Source organism: Cyclopterus lumpus, chromosome 20 (genome assembly GCF_009769545.1).
Source record: "Cyclopterus lumpus isolate fCycLum1 chromosome 20, fCycLum1.pri, whole genome shotgun sequence".
Taxonomy (NCBI): Eukaryota; Metazoa; Chordata; class Actinopteri; order Perciformes; family Cyclopteridae; genus Cyclopterus; species Cyclopterus lumpus.
In genome coordinates this window covers 642,501-660,000 of record NC_046985.1, presented here as the reverse complement: position 1 = coordinate 660,000, position 17,500 = coordinate 642,501, and the positions used below count along the sequence as shown (strand labels likewise).

General features: G+C 45.0%; 1 protein-coding gene across 1 annotated transcript in view; it reads left to right on the top strand.

Annotated features, from left to right (window-relative positions):
- LOC117749771 (piezo-type mechanosensitive ion channel component 2-like) overlaps positions 1-17,500 on the top strand; it is a 58,550-nt gene that overhangs the window by 13,574 nt on the left and 27,476 nt on the right. The window contains exons 7-24 of the mRNA XM_034560514.1: positions 682-895; positions 4,581-4,728; positions 4,897-5,064; positions 5,212-5,320; positions 5,441-5,865; positions 5,941-6,058; positions 6,136-6,365; positions 7,876-8,024; positions 8,178-8,256; positions 8,332-8,426; positions 14,329-14,449; positions 14,519-14,591; positions 14,675-14,832; positions 15,158-15,334; positions 15,429-15,542; positions 15,698-15,898; positions 15,971-16,175; positions 16,369-16,470. Coding sequence (XP_034416405.1) covers positions 682-895; positions 4,581-4,728; positions 4,897-5,064; positions 5,212-5,320; positions 5,441-5,865; positions 5,941-6,058; positions 6,136-6,365; positions 7,876-8,024; positions 8,178-8,256; positions 8,332-8,426; positions 14,329-14,449; positions 14,519-14,591; positions 14,675-14,832; positions 15,158-15,334; positions 15,429-15,542; positions 15,698-15,898; positions 15,971-16,175; positions 16,369-16,470 — 2,886 coding nt within the window. The remainder of the gene's footprint in view (positions 1-681; positions 896-4,580; positions 4,729-4,896; positions 5,065-5,211; positions 5,321-5,440; positions 5,866-5,940; positions 6,059-6,135; positions 6,366-7,875; positions 8,025-8,177; positions 8,257-8,331; positions 8,427-14,328; positions 14,450-14,518; positions 14,592-14,674; positions 14,833-15,157; positions 15,335-15,428; positions 15,543-15,697; positions 15,899-15,970; positions 16,176-16,368; positions 16,471-17,500) is intronic.

The window sequence follows — 17,500 nt, the reverse complement described above, 5'->3', positions numbered from 1 at the left end:
GTAGAGTACTTTAAGGTGGCCGGTAGAACCCAGTAGAGTATAACCCAGTAGAGTACTTTAAGGTGGCCAGTAGAACCCAGTAGAGTATAACACAGTAGAGTACTTTAAGGTGGCCGGTAGAACCCAGTAGAGTAGAACCCAGTAGAGTACTTTAAGGTGGCCAGTAGAACCCAGTAGAGTATAACCCAGTAGAGTACTTTAAGGTGGCCAGAAGAACCCAGTAGAGTATAACCCAGTAGAGTACTCTAAGATGGCAGGTAGAACCCAGTAGAGTACTTTAAGGTGGCCAGTAGAACCCAGTAGAGTATAACCCAGTAGAGTACTCTAAGATGGCAGGTAGAACCCAGTAGAGTACTTTAAGGTGGCCAGTAGAACCCAGTAGAGTATAACCCAGTAGAGTACTTTAAGGTGGCCAGTAGAACCCAGTAGAGTAGAACCCAGTAGAGTACTTTAAGGTGGCCAGTAGAACCCAGTAGAGTATAACCCAGTAGAGTACTTTAAGGTGGCCGGTAGAACCCAGTAGAGTAGAACCCAGTAGAGTACTTTAAGGTGGTCAGTAGAATCCAGTAGAAACTTGGTTTTGAAGCTCAAACTGGTCCTGATAGTCAGACCAGCAGCTTGACTTCTCCCCTCTTCCTCTCCACTTCCTCTCCACTTCCTCTCCACTTCCTCCTTCTCCAGGTATCATGTTTCCCTCTCTCTCCTCCCTCCCCTACCTTCTCTGTTTCCAGGTGTTGTGTACCTGGTGGGCGTTGTCAGGTCAAGTCCCGCCCCTCCTCTTCAGGTGTGTGTCTGTGATGTCACTGCTCTACTCCTCATCTCATTTCCTGCTCCTCTACTGTTACCAGCTGCCCTCCCTGCAGGAGGTGTGGCCTCCCAACTGCATCTCCGCCAGGTAACACATCTCCATCATGTAACATACTACACACCTCCACCAGGTAACACACCTCCACCAGGTAACACACCTCCACCAGGTAACACACTTCCACCAGGTAACACACCTCCACCAGGTAACACACCTCCACCAGGTAACACACCTCCATCATGTAACATACTACACACCTCCACCAGGTAACACACCTCCACCAGGTAACACACTTCCACCAGGTAACACACTTCCACCAGGTAACACACTTCCACCAGGTAACACACTTCCATCATGTAACATACTACACACCTCCACCAGGTAACACACCTCCACCAGGTAACACACTTCCACCAGGTAACACACTTCCACCAGGTAACACACTTCCACCAGGTAACACACTTCCATCATGTAACATACTACACACCTCCACCAGGAAACACACTTCCACCAGATAACACACTTCCACCAGGTAACACACCTCCACCAGATAACACACCTCCACCATGTAACACACTTCCACCATGTAACACACTTCCACCATGTAACACACCTCCACCAGGTAACACACCTCCACCATGTAACACACTTCCACCAGATAACACACCTCCACCATGTAACACACTTCCACCATGTAACACACCTCCACCAGGTAACACACTTCCACCAGGTAACACACCTCCACCATGTAACACACTTCCACCAGATAACACACGTCCACCATGTAACACACTTCCACCATGTAACACACCTCCACCAGGTAACACACTTCCACCAGGTAACACACCTCCACCATGTAACACACTTCCACCAGATAACACACGTCCACCATGTAACACACTTCCACCAGATAACACACGTCCACCAGATAACACACCTCCACCAGATAACACACTTCCACCAGATAACACACTTACACCATGTAACACACCTCCACCAGATAACACACTTCCACCATGTAACACACCTCCACCAGGTAACACACTTCCACCAGATAACACACTTACACCATGTAACACACCTCCACCAGATAACACACCTCCACCATGTAACACACCTCCACCAGGTAACACACTTCCACCAGATAACACACGTCCACCATGTAACACACTTCCACCAGATAACACACTTCCACCAGATAACACACTTCCACCATGTAACACACCTCCACCAGATAACACACGTCCACCAGATAACACACGTCCACCAGATAACACACCTCCATCATGTAACACACTTCCACCAGATAACACACCTCCATCATGTAACACACTTCCACCAGATAACACACCTCCACCAGGTAACACACTTCCACCAGATAACACACCTCCACCAGGTAACACACTTCCACCATGTAACACACGTCCACCATGTAACACACGTCCACCATGTAACACACTTCCACCAGATAACACACGTCCACCATGTAACACACGTCCACCATGTAACACACCTCCATCATGTAACACACGTCCACCATGTAACACACTTCCACCAGGTAACACACCTCCACCAGATAACACACGTCCACCAGATAACACACTTCCACCAGATAACACACTTCCACCATGTAACACACTTCCACCAGATAACACACGTCCACCAGATAACACACTTCCACCAGATAACACACCTCCACCAGGTAAGACACCTCCACCATGTAACACACTTCCACCAGATAACACACGTCCACCAGGTAACACACTTCCACCAGATAACACACATCCACCATGTAACACACGTCCACCAGATAACACACCTCCATCATGTAACACACGTCCACCAGGTAACACACCTCCACCAGATAACACACTTCCACCATGTAACACACTTCCACCAGATAACACACGTCCACCAGATAACACACTTCCACCAGATAACACACTTCCACCAGATAACACACCTCCACCATGTAACACACTTCCACCATGTAACACACTTCCACCAGATAACACACTTCCACCAGATAACACACCTCCATCATGTAACACACTTCCACCAGGTAACGCACTTCCACCAGATAACACACTTCCACCAGATAACACACCTCCATCATGTAACACACTTCCACCAGATAACACACTTCCACCAGATAACACACCTCCACCATGTAACACACTTCCACCATGTAACACACTTCCACCAGATAACACACCTCCACCAGGTAACACACTTCCACCATGTAACACACTTCCACCAGGTAACACACGTCCACCAGGTAACACACTTCCACCAGATAACACACTTCCACCATGTAACACACCTCCACCAGGTAACACACTTCCACCAGATAACACACCTCCACCATGTAACACACCTCCACCATGTAACACACTTCCACCATGTAACACACCTCCACCAGATAACACACGTCCACCATGTAACACACTTCCACCATGTAACACACCTCCACCATGTAACACACTTCCACCAGGTAACACACGTCCACCATGTAACACACTTCCACCATGTAACACACCTCCACCAGGTAACACACTTCCACCAGATAACACACCTCCACCATGTAACACACCTCCACCATGTAACACACTTCCACCATGTAACACACTTCCACCATGTAACACACTTCCACCAGGTAACACACGTCCACCATGTAACACACCTCCACCATGTAACACACTTCCACCATGTAACACACTTGCACCATGTAACACACCTCCACCATGTAACACACTTCCACCAGGTAACACACTTCCATCATGTAACACACTTCCACCATGTAACACACTTCCACCATGTAACACACCTCCACCATGTAACACACTTCCACCAGGTAACACACTTCCATCATGTAACACACTTCCACCATGTAACACACTTCCACCATGTAACACACTTCCACCATGTAACACACTTCCACCATGTAACACACCTCCACCATGTAACACACTTCCACCAGGTAACACACCTCCACCATGTAACACACCTCCACCATGTAACACACCTCCACCATGTAACACACTTCCACCATGTAACACACCTCCACCATGTAACACACTTCCACCATGTAACACACTTCCACCATGTAACACACCTCCACCATGTAACACACTTCCACCAGGTAACACACTTCCACCATGTAACACACTTCCACCAGGTAACACACTTCCACTTCTGACACACTTATTGACAGATCTATTGTACGATTGACGGATATATTGATTGATTTATTGATTGATGGATATATTGGATTGATTGATTGATTTATGGATATATTGATTGATCTATTGATTGATGGATATATTGATTGATTTATTGATTGATTTATGGATATATTGATTGATCTATTGATTGATGGATATATTGATTGATTTATTGATTGATTTATGGATATATTGATTGATCTATTGATTGATGGATATATTGGATTGATTGATTGATTTATGGATATATTGATTGATCTATTGATTGATGGATATATTGATTGATTTATTGATTGATTTATGGATATATTGATTGATCTATTGATTGATGGATATATTGGATTTATTGATTGATTTATGGATATATTGATTGATCTATTGATTGATGGATATATTGATTGATTTATTGATTGATTTATGGATATATTGATTGATCTATTGATTGATGGATATATTGATTGATTTATTGATTGATTTATGGATATATTGATTGATCTATTGATTAATTGATGGATATATTGATTGACATATTGATTGATTGTCTCCTGCAGTGCGTTCGGCCTGCTGCCGCTGGTCTCCGTGGACTGTTCTGCCCTCTGGAGGCTGCAGGTGAACTCTGAGCTCAGCTGGTTTCACTTCTGCAGTCCTCTGATGCTGCTGCTGCTCTACAACACGGTGGCCACTCTGTGGAGGAACCAGGTGACGCAACACGTATACGGTCCTCCCCCTTCTAACGTTAAGAACTCCACGCACTCACATAAAAGTCAGGAATTAACAGTGATGAAAGGACGGAAACTAGGAGGCAGAGAAGCAGAGACAAACGCTCCTCCGCTCTGATTGGCTGATGGGTGTCACATGTTTCTGCAGCTGATCGACGGCATAGGGTGGTGGGGCGTAGAGAGGGCGGAGTCGGCGATCAGCGTGAGCTGTGACATCATCACCGCCACCAGCAACCTCAGCGATGAGGTCAGCAGTGACATCACAGCAGAGAGACGCAGAGAGCTTTGGAGGAGAGCTCACGACCAGTGCAGAGACGTACGGAAGTACTTAATATCATATATATAGATATATACTGTTTTATTATTATCATGTTTTATTTTACTTACTATTTCAATAGGTTTTCATTCTGAACCAGTTTTCAGTTTTGTAGTTTAACAGCTGCAGTGACCCATCTGTCCCCAGGTGTCATCCACCAATGACAGTCACTCCGACTCTTTTGCCCCGCCCACCCAGAGCACAGCCCTTGGATTGGACATTTCCTCCATGCCGCACTATTCTCTGAGCCAATCGGGTGAGTTTAACTCTTCAGATTCAGTCTCATTCCACCTGTTTTATCAGGATAGTTTAGCGCTGGCTGTAGACAGGTATCCTTCAGGACAGACAGGTACAGGTGTGTTCTGTGTTGCTGCAGACACGTTGGAGACATGTGTGTTTGAAGGAGACGGATGGGAGGAAGAGGAGGAAGAGGAGGAGAAGAGGAGGAGGGAGGAGGAGGAAGAGGAGAGAAGAAGGAGGAGGGAGGAGGAGGAGGGAGTCAGTGCCGCCTCCATGGCGTTCAGCTTCCTCCTGAAGCAGAGCTACCTCTGTGCTTTGATGGCCATGATGGCGTGGCCCATCACATACGTGTCCTGGCTGACGTGCGTGCTGCTGCTGTGGTCGTGCGTCCTCTGGATGATGCGCGAGCGCCGCCGGTACACGCTGATGTCATCGCCCTGGCTGGTCGCCTACGGCAACTTGCTGGTCATCATGCAGTACGTCTATAGCTTCCCCTCCATCCAGGAAGTCCCTGGCCTGTTCCCCAGAAAAGATGACCCCTGCAGGGAACTGGCCTCCAAGGTACTGCTGCTACTACTGCTAATACTAGTAGTACTAGTACTAGTACTAGTGTTACATCAGACTGTTGTGTTGCAGTTGCTGTGTCTGATGACCTTCTGGCTGCTGCTGCGTCAGGCGCTAACGGAGAAGAGAGACAGACAGGCAGACAGACAGGCAGACACACAGCTGTCTAACATCACTGTCCACATGGAGGGTAATACACCTGTCTCACTGGCTAGTCTGTCGCACTCCTCACCAGTCTGTCTGAATCTGTTGTTTTATGTCCGTTAGAGGAGCAGCAAGAGGAGAAGGAGGTGCCCTATGAGGAGGTGCTGCTCCTGCAAACAGAAGGGGGAGGAATTAAGATGGAGGCTCTTGGTGCCGTGGTTACCAGGATGTTCGTTAAATACTGGATCTACGTCTGTGGAACGATGTTCTTCTTCGTTAGTTTTGAAGGAAAAATCGTCCTCTACAAAGTCATCTACATGGTTATGTTCCTCTGCTGCGTCGCCCTCTACCAGGTAATACTGCAAGTACTGCAAGTACTGCAAGTACTGCAAGTACTACTACTGTAGTTTAGTTCACCAACTGGATCCCCGTTAGCTTTAGCGGACGCTAATCTTCCTGGAGTCCACAGAAAGGATGAAATGTAAAACATACAAAACATGACGTGAAACAAACAGAATAATAATAATAACAATAAATTCTATTTGTATTGCATTTTATATTTAGCAATCTCAAAGTGCTACAGAGCAGAAAGTTAAAACAAGAACATTGTAAGATAAATTTAAAATAAATTTAAAAGCAGAGCCTATAGAGGATATTTTAGCAGTAAGCTTTCTTAAAAAGTGACCAACACTAGTGTTCCTCGAGATATCAAGTAACCAACACTAGTGTTCCTCGAGGTATCAAGTAACCAACACTAGTGTTCCTCGAGATATCAAGTAACCAACACTAGTGTTCCTCGAGATATCAAGTAACCAACACTAGTGTTCCTCGAGGTATCAAGTAACCAACACTAGCGTTCCTCGAGGTATCAAGTAACCAACACTAGTGTTCCTCGAGGTATCAAGTAACCAACACTAGCGTTCCTCGAGGTATCAAGTGACCAACACTAGTGTTCCTCGAGGTATCAAGTAACCTACACTAGTGTTCCTCGAGGTATCAAGTGACCAACACTAGTGTTCCTCGAGGTATCAAGTAACCAACACTAGCGTTCCTCGAGATATCAAGTAACCTACACTAGTGTTCCTCGAGGTATCAAGTAACCAACACTAGTGTTCCTCGAGGTATCAAGTGACCAACACTAGCGTTCCTCGAGATATCAAGTAACCAACACTAGTGTTCCTCGAGGTATCAAGTAACCTACACTAGTGTTCCTCGAGGTATCAAGTAACCTACACTAGTGTTCCTCGAGGTATCAAGTAACCAACACTAGTGTTCCTCGAGGTATCAAGTGACCTACACTAGTGTTCCTCGAGGTATCAAGTAACCAACACTAGTGTTCCTCAAGGTATCAAGTGACCAACACTAGTGTTCCTCAAGGTATCAAGTGACCAACACTAGTGTTCCTCGAGGTATCAAGTGACCAACACTAGCGTTCCTCGAGGTATCAAGTGACCAACACTAGCGTTCCTCGAGGTATCAAGTGACCTACACTAGTGTTCATTGTGTGATGGTTATAACTGTTACATGTATATATATATATATATATATATATATATATATATATATATATATATATATATATATATATATATATTGTAACTGATTGAAGAAATATTCAGACGTCTGATTAAATATGACCTTTCGTAAAAACATGAGAAGGCTATCGTGAAGTTTAGTTTCCACCGAGAACCATGTGTAGGTGTAGGTGTAATTTGAGTCTTATACCACTACTGTACTACGTTGAACTGTCCAATCCTGTGTTTGAGTTGTAGTGGTGGGTGGGGCTACTGTTTGTAGCTTATGGGACTAGATTTACAGCATCTACGTATCTATCTCACTCTCTACTTGTCTTTCTCTCTGTAGTTGAACTACGAGCGTTGGCGTGCCATGCTCAGGGGTTTCTGGGTAGCAGTGGTAGTTTACTCCATGTCGGTTCTCATCCTGGTCTACACCTTTCAGTTCCCCTCGTCACTCCATACCTGGAGCTACTACACTGGATTAAGTACACACAGGTACTTAAAGATACAAACAAGTACACACAGGTACTCAAAGATACAAACAAGTACACACAGGTACTCAAAGACACACAATGAGACACACAGGTACTGACTGTCTCTAATATCTCAGATGTCTCGGCTGTCTCTAATGTGTTATTGTCTCTCCAGGTTGGAGGATGTTGGTTTGGAGAAGTTCTCAGTTCCTGTTCTCTTCACCAGGATCTTCATCCCTGCTGCGTTCCTTTTGGTACTTATTACACGTTTCTATAAAACCATCATGTTGAATGTGATGTGAAAGTTGACTCTTAACCTCGTTCTGCAGGTGTGCATTGTACACCTGCATTACTTCCACAAGCCATTCCTGCAGCTGACCGACCTGAAGACTGTGGTGGACACACACAACAGCACCATCACCAGGTAACACACAACTTTACCTGCTGGTCAGAGGTCACAGATCAGCTGAAGTAAAGCCGTTGACAACATTGGACCTCTTCTATCCAATCATTGTCCAGATATCCTAAATCATCAGTAATCACTAATCTAGCTTTCAGAGATCTACAACTCGTCCACGGATAGTCCCCATACCTTTGCAGTTGGTTCTCAGACCTCTCAACCTCCAGTTAAACACACCTTTACAGTAGTCAAGTCTACTGAAGATAAATGCATGGACAAGTTTCTCCAAATCCTGTTGAGACAAAAGTCCTCTAATCCTGGATATATTCTTCAGGTGATAGTAAGCTGATTTTGTAATTGTCTTGATTTGGCTGTTCGCTAGTGTTGGTTACTTGATACCTCGAGGAACACTAGTGTTGGTCACTTGATACCTCAAGGAACACTAGTGTTGGTTACTTGATACCTCGAGTAACGCTAGTGTTGGTTACTTGATACCTCGAGTAACGCTAGTGTTGGTTACTTGATACCTCGAGGAACACTAGTGTTGGTTACTTGATACCTCGAGTAACGCTAGTGTTGGTTACTTGATACCTCGAGGAACGCTAGTGTTGGTTACTTGATACCTCGAGGAACGCTAGTGTAGGTTACTTGATACCTCGAGGAACACTAGTGTTGGTTACTTGATACCTTGAGGAACGCTAGTGTAGGTTACTTGATACCTCGAGTAACGCTAGTGTTGGTTACTTGATACCTTGAGGAACGCTAGTGTTGGTTACTTGATACCTTGAGGAACGCTAGTGTAGGTTACTTGATACCTTGAGGAACGCTAGTGTTGGTTACTTGATACCTTGAGGAACGCTAGTGTAGGTTACTTGATACCTCGAGTAACGCTAGTGTTGGTTACTTGATACCTTGAGGAACGCTAGTGTTGGTTACTTGATACCTCGAGGAACACTAGTGTAGGTTACTTGATACCTCGAGTAACGCTAGTGTTGGTTACTTGATACCTCGAGGAACACTAGTGTAGGTCACTTGATACCTCGAGGAACACTAGTGTAGGTCACTTGATACCTCGAGGAACACTAGTGTAGGTCACTTGATACCTTGAGGAACACTAGTGTAGGTTACTTGATACCTCGAGGAACACTAGTGTAGGTCACTTGATACCTCGAGGAACACTAGTATAGGTTACTTGATACCTCGAGGAACGCTAGTGTAGGTCACTTGATACCTCGAGGAACGCTAGTGTTGGTTACTTGATACCTCGAGGAACGCTAGTGTAGGTCACTTGATACCTCGAGGAACACTAGTGTTGGTTACTTGATACCTCGAGGAACGCTAGTGTAGGTCACTTGATACCTCGAGGAACACTAGTGTTGGTTACTTGATACCTCGAGGAACGCTAGTGTTGGTTACTTGATACCTCGAGGAACGCTAGTGTTGGTTACTTGATACCTCGAGGAACGCTAGTGTAGGTTACTTGATACCTCGAGGAACGCTAGTGTAGGTTACTTGATACCTCGAGGAACACTAGTGTTGGTTACTTGATACCTCGAGGAACGCTAGTGTTGGTCACTTGATACCTCGAGGAACGCTAGTGTTGGTTACTTGATACCTCGAGGAACGCTAGTGTTGGTCACTTGATACCTCAAGGAACGCTAGTGTTGGTTACTTGATACCTCGAGGAACACTAGTGTTGGTTACTTGATACCACGAGGAACGCTAGTGTAGGTTACTTGATACCTCGAGGAACACTAGTGTTGGTTACTTGATACCTCGAGGAACGCTAGTGTTGGTCACTTGATACCTCGAGGAACACTAGTGTTGGTTACTTGATACCTCGAGGAACGCTAGTGTTGGTTACTTGATACCTCGAGGAACACTAGTGTTGGTTACTTGATACCTCGAGGAACGCTAGTGTAGGTTACTTGATACCTCGAGGAACACTAGTGTTGGTTACTTGATACCTCGAGGAACGCTAGTGTAGGTTACTTGATACCTCGAGGAACGCTAGTGTTGGTTACTTGATACCTCGAGGAACGCTAGTGTAGGTTACTTGATACCTCGAGGAACACTAGTGTTGGTTACTTGATACCTCGAGGAACGCTAGTGTAGGTTACTTGATACCTCGAGGAACGCTAGTGTTGGTTACTTGATACCTCGAGGAACGCTAGTGTTGGTTACTTGATACCTCGAGGAACGCTAGTGTTGGTTACTTGATACCTCGAGGAACGCTAGTGTAGGTTACTTGATACCTCGAGGAACGCTAGTGTAGGTTACTTGATACCTCGAGGAACGCTAGTGTAGGTTACTTGATACCTCGAGGAACGCTAGTGTAGGTTACTTGATACCTCGAGGAACGCTAGTGTTGGTTACTTGATACCTCGAGGAACGCTAGTGTAGGTTACTTGATACCTCGAGGAACGCTAGTGTTGGTTACTTGATACCTCGAGGAACACTAGTGTAGGTTACTTGATACCTCGAGGAACGCTAGTGTTGGTTACTTGATACCTCGAGGAACGCTAGTGTAGGTTACTTGATACCTCGAGGAACGCTAGTGTTGGTTACTTGATACCTCGAGGAACGCTAGTGTAGGTTACTTGATACCTCGAGGAACGCTAGTGTTGGTTACTTGATACCTCGAGGAACGCTAGTGTAGGTTACTTGATACCTCCAACCCCAAGAGCAAACCTCCTCAAATGTACAATTACTGCTTGGAGTTTACGACCTCCTCATATATCTCATACAGGTAATAATCATCATTTAAAACACAATTAAAGGCCTCAGGCTACTTGACATTAACTACTTGACGTTTTCCATCACTTTTGTCATCATCTGATCCTTCTTTGTATAAATTACTGACAATATACATCCTAGTCCTTTAAGTACCTGGGTGTACTCGTTTGTATCTAGTCCTCGACTGTACTAGGTATCTGACTACTATTTCTATTTTATTTATTTATTTATTATTATTATTGCTCTCCTCATCGGAATTTCTAACAGGAACATCCAGAGACTGCAACATATTCAGAACAGCGCTGCCAGGATCCTGTTAAGAGTCTGCAAATACGACCACATACCCCCATTCTGAAATCATTACACTGGCTCCCCATCCCACTCAGAATTGAGTATAAGCTTTCCCTCATCACTCATTAGTGGATTCACGGACATGCCCCCCAATACCTAAAAGAACTACTCACCCTCCAGACCTCCTCATTCACCCTCCGCTCTGCAACCAGAAACACCCTCCAAGTCCCCAGAACCAAGCTCCGCACTATTGGCGATTGGGCCTTTTCCTCTGCAGCTCCGAGGCTGTGGAACATCCTCCCCGACCATCTGAGGGCCCCACAGACTGCAGAGGCTTTTAAACGTGACCTGAGTAATTCCCTCTGTAAATAGTTCCCACACCGTTGTAGATAGTTCCCATACCTCTGTGGATAGTTCCCATACCTTTGTTAATAGTTCCCATACTTCTGTAAATAGTTCCCATACCTCTGTGGATAGTTCTCATACCTCTGCAGGTAGTTCCCATACCTCTGTGGGTAGTTACCATACCTTTGTTAATAGTTCCCATACTTCTGTAAATAGTTCCCATACCTCTGTGGGTAGTTACCATACCTTTGTTAATAGTTCCCATACTTCTGTAAATAGTTCCCATACCTCAGTGGGTAGTTACCATACCTATGTTAATAGTTCCCATACCTCTGTAAATAGTTCCCATACCGTTGTAGGTAGTTACCATACCTCTGTAAATAGTTCCCATACCACTGTAAATAGTTCCCATACCTCAGTGGGTAGTTACCATACCTCTGTTAATAGTTCCCATACCTCTGTAAATAGTTCCCATACCGTTGTAGGTAGTTACCATACCTTTGTTAATAGTTCCCATACCATTGTAGGTAGTTACCATACCTCTGTAAATAGTTTCCATACCTCTGTAAATAGTTCCCCTACCTCTGTAAATAGTTCCCATACCTCTGTAAATAGTTCCCATACCTCTGTAAATAGTTCCCACACCGCTGTAGGTAGTTCCCATACCTCTGCAGGTAGTTCCCATACCTCTGTAGATAGTTCCCATACCTCAGCAGATAGTTCCCATACCTCTGTGGGTAATTCCCATACCTCTGTGGATAGTTCTCGTACCTCTGCAGGTAGTTCCCATACCTCTGTGGGTAGTTACAATACCTTTGTTAATAGTTCCCATACCATTGTAGGTAGTTACCATACCTCTGTAAATAGTTCCCATACCATTGTAGGTAGTTACCATACCTCTGTAAATAGTTCCCATACCTCTGTAAATAGTTCCCATACCTCTATAAATAGTTCCCATACCTCTGTAGATAGTTCCCATACCTCTGTAAATAGTTCCCATACCTCTATAAATAGTTCCCACACCGCTGTAGGTAGTTCCCATACCTCTGCAGGTAGTTCCCATACCTCTGTAGATAGTTCCCATACCTCAGCAGATAGTTCCCACACCGCTGTAGGTAGTTCCCATACCTCTGCAGGTAGTTCCCATACCTCTGTAGATAGTTCCCATACCTCTGTAGATAGTTCCCACACCGCTGTAGGTAGTTCCCATACCTCTGTAGATAGTTCCCACACCGCTGTAGGTAGTTCCCATACCTCTGTAAATAGTTCCCATACCTCTGCAGGTAGTTCCCATACATCTGCGGTAGTTCCCATACCTCTGTAGATAGTTTCCATACCTCTGTGGGTAGTTACCATACATTTGTTAATAGTTCCCATACTTCTGTAAATAGTTCCCATACCTCAGTGGGTAGTTACCATACCTATGTTAATAGTTCCCATACCTCTGTAAATAGTTCCCATACCTCTGCAGGTAGTTCCCATACCTCTGTAAATAGTTCCCATACCACTGTAAATAGTTCCCATACCTCAGTGGGTAGTTACCATACCTCTGTTAATAGTTCCCATACCTCTGTAAATAGTTCCCATACCGTTGTAGGTAGTTACCATACCTTTGTTAATAGTTCCCATACCATTGTAGGTAGTTACCATACCTCTGTAAATAGTTTCCATACCTCTGTTAATAGTTCCCCTACCTATGTAAATAGTTCCCATACCTCTGTAAATAGTTCCCATACCTCTGTAAATAGTTCCCATACCTCTATAAATAGTTCCCACACCGCTGTAGGTAGTTCCCATACCTCTGTAGGTAGTTCCCATACCTCTGTAGATAGTTCCCATACATCAGAAGATAGGTCCCATACCTCTGTAGATAGTTCCCATACCTCTGTGGGTAATTCCCATACCTCTGTGGATAGTTCTCGTACCTCTGCAGGTAGTTCCCATACCTCTGTAAATAGTTACCATACCACTGTAAATAGTTCCCACACCGCTGTAGGTAGTTCCCATACCTCTGCAGGTAGTTCCCATACCTCAGCAGATAGTTCACACACTGCTGTAGGTAGTTCCCATACCTCTGCAGGTAGTTCCCATACCTCTGTAGATAGTTCCCATACCTCTGCGGTAGTTCCCATACCTCTGTAGATAGTTCCCATTCCTCTGTAGATAGTTCCCATACCTCTGCGGTAGTTCCCATACCTCTGTAGATAGTTCCCATACCTCTGCGGTAGTTCCCATACCTCTGTAGATAGTTCCCATACCTCTGTAGATAGTTCCCATACCTCTGCGGTAGTTCCCATACCTCTGTAGATAGTTCCCATACCTCTGTGGTAGTTCCCATACCTCTGTAGATAGTTCCCATACCTCTGTGGGTAGTTCCCATACCTCTGTAGATAGTTCCCATACCTCTGTAGATAGTTCCCATACCTCTGTAGATAGTTCCCATACCTCTGCGGTAGTTCCCATACCTCTGTAGATAGTTCCCATACCTCTGTGGGTAGTTCTCATACATATGTTGTATTTTTCCTGCTGCTTCTCACCTGTGACGTGTCTGCAGGTTGGTCCACTCTGACGGCAGCCTGTTCGACCTGTCGCTGTGTGGAGCTCCTCAGCTCCTCCTGGAGGCCGCTAAGAGCAGAGGACAAAGGGAGAGAGAGACGGAGACAAAAGAGAAATGGGTAAAAGAGGAGGAGGAGGAGGAGGAGGAGGAGGAGGAGGAGGAGGAGGAGGAGGAGGAGGAGGAGGAGAAGGAGGAGGAGGAGGAGGAGGAGGAGTACCCTTGTGTGTTTGAGAGGGAAACCCTGTCTGACCACATTAAAGGTAACTGCATCATCATCATCATCATCATCATTCATCATACCTGTGACAGAACAATAAATAAACTCCTGGTCTCTCTTCCTCAGTGCTGGTCTCCTGGAGGTTGGTGGTGGATCGTCTCTCTGTTTTGTTCCTGCGCCTACTCCTCTCCTTGCAGCGCCTGCAGCACCTCCTCTGGTGGCTCCTGGAACTCCACATAGTCAAGATCGTATCCTCCTACATCATCTGGATCTCTGTGAAGGAGGTCAGTGTCTGTTAGACGATCTGTCTGTCTGTCAGTCAGATTGACCGGTCTCTGACCTGTCTGTCTGCAAGTGTTTTGAACCGGTCGGTCTCTCTGCAGGTGTGTGCGTTGAACCTGTCTGTCTCTCTACAGGTGTATTATTGAACATGTCTGTCGCTCTGCAGGTGTATTATTGAACCTGTCTGTCTCTCTACAGGTGTGTGTATTAAACCTGTCTGTTTCTCTACAGGTGTATTATTTAACCTGTCTGTCTCTCTGCAGGTGTATTATTGAACATGTCTGTTTCTCTACAGGTATATTATTTAACCTGTCTGTCTCTCTGCAGGTGTGTGTGTTTAACCTGCTGTTCGTACTGTGTGTGGGCGTGGCTCTGCCCTGCAGGGCGTGGCGCCCCCTGCTGTCAGGAGTCTGCACAGTTTGGACCTGTGTGGTGACCGTCTGCAAGATGTTGTACCAACTCAAAATCGTCCAGCCCGTCAGATACGCCTCCAACTGCACCATGGTAACTCTCTGCCTCTAAGACATACCCTCCCCTACCAGTATCTTTGTTGAACATCCCCTCTGAAACAGTGTCATACCTGTCTGTCTATCTGTAGCCAGGTAACTCCAGTACCTACCTGTCTCGCTCTATTTTGTACTCTGGTCCAGTTGACCCCGCCCAGTGGGTGGGGCTTCGGAAGACGGATGGAAAACTTCTTGACTACCTGAGGGTGAGGAGTGACTAGACAACTAACCTCAAAATGTTAGCTCTGATAGCTTAGCATCATGTTAGCTTTGATAACTAGCATCCTTCTAACCTGTCTCTACAGTATAACCTGCTGATGTTAGCTCTGATAACTAGCATCATGCTAACCTGTCTCTACAGTATAACCTGATGATGTTAGCGCTGTTAGCCTTCGAGGTGACGGTCTACAGACACCAGGAGCTCTACCGTCTCCGCCGCAACGAAGTCCCGCCCCCTACCAGAACGCTATTTCATGACATCACCAGGTGTCACCTGGACAGCAGCGTGCTAAGCTGCATTAAGTACTTCCTCAACTACTTCTTCTACAAGTTCGGTCTGGAGGTGAGAAACGTGCTGAGGTTAGCAATAAGCTAACGTCTTCCTGTTGACAAACATTCCCACGCTCTTCCTCAGACCTGCTTCCTGTTGGCTGTGAACGTGATTGGTCAGCGGATGGATCTGTTCGCTGTAGGCCACGCCTTTGGTCTCATAAGCGTTCTATCAAAGCGTGGCAGGAAGCACATTGCCTCAGTGTGGCCCAAGTACTGCTACTTCCTGTCGGGGCTGTTGTGTTTCCAGTATCTTCTGTGCATCGGGTTCCCTCCGGCCGCTTGTAAAGGTACGACCGATTTTGAGCTAGTTATGCTAAACTAGGCTAAAAGGTTCCACCTGCTTCTAGTTGTTATGCTGAGCTAGGCTAAAAGCTTCCTGTTGCTTCTAATCATCATTCTAAGCTAGGCAAAAAGCATCCTCCTGCTTCGAGTCATTATGCTAAGCTAGGCAAAAAGCTTCTGAAAACGTTGTATTTACAGATTATCCCTGGAGACCTCCATCCTTCAACATGGACTCCAACGTGGTGAAGTGGCTCTTCCTCCCTGATCACCTGACACCACCGAACCCAATATTCCTCCTCTGTAAGATCATCATCAACATCATCAAAATCATTGTCATCGTTTCCATTTATGACATTCGATAATAAGTCGAAATCTGAGAATGTAGCATTTAGTTTTACTTCCTCAGAATAAAACACATAAAGAGACATTTAACATTTAGATGACTTCCTGTTCCTCATTGTAACATGTTTCCTGATATTTAGATGACTTCCTGTTCCTCATTGTAACATGTTTCCTGATCTTTAGATGACTTCCTGTTCCTCATTATAACATGTTTACTGATCTTTAGATGACTTCCTTTTCCTCATTGTATCATGTTTCCTGATCTTTAGATGACTTCCTGTTCCTCCTCATTGTAACGTATTTCCTGCCCTTTAGATGACTTCCTGTTCCTCATTGTAACATGTTTCCTGATCTTTAGATGACGTCCTGCTCCTCATTGTAACATGTTTCCTGCCCTTTAGATGACTTCCTGTTCCTCATTGTAACATGTTTCCTGATCTTTATATGACTTCCTTTTCCTCATTGTAACATGTTTCCTGATCTTTAAATGACTTCCTGCTCCTCATTATAACATGTTTCCTAATCTTTAGATGACTTCCTGTTCCTCATTGTAACATGTTTCATGGTCTTTAGATGACTTTGTGCTCCTCATTGTAACATGTTTCCTGATCTTTATATTACTTCCTTTTCCTCATTGTAACATGTTTCCTGATCTTTAGATGACTTCCTGCTCCTCATTGTAACATGTTTCCTGATCTTTAGATTACTTCCTGTTCCTTTTCATTGTAACATGTTTCATGGTCTTTAGATGACTTTGTGCTCCTCATTGTAACATGTTTCCTGATCTTTATATTACTTCCTTTTCCTCATTGTAACATGTTTCCTGATCTTTAGATGACTTCCTGTTCCTCATTGTAACATGTTTCCTGATCTTTAGATGCCTTCCTGTTCCTTTTCATTGTAACATGTTTCCTGGTCTTTAGATGACTTCCTGTTCCTCCTCATTGTAACATGTTTCCTGATCTTTAGATTACTTCCTGTTCCTCAT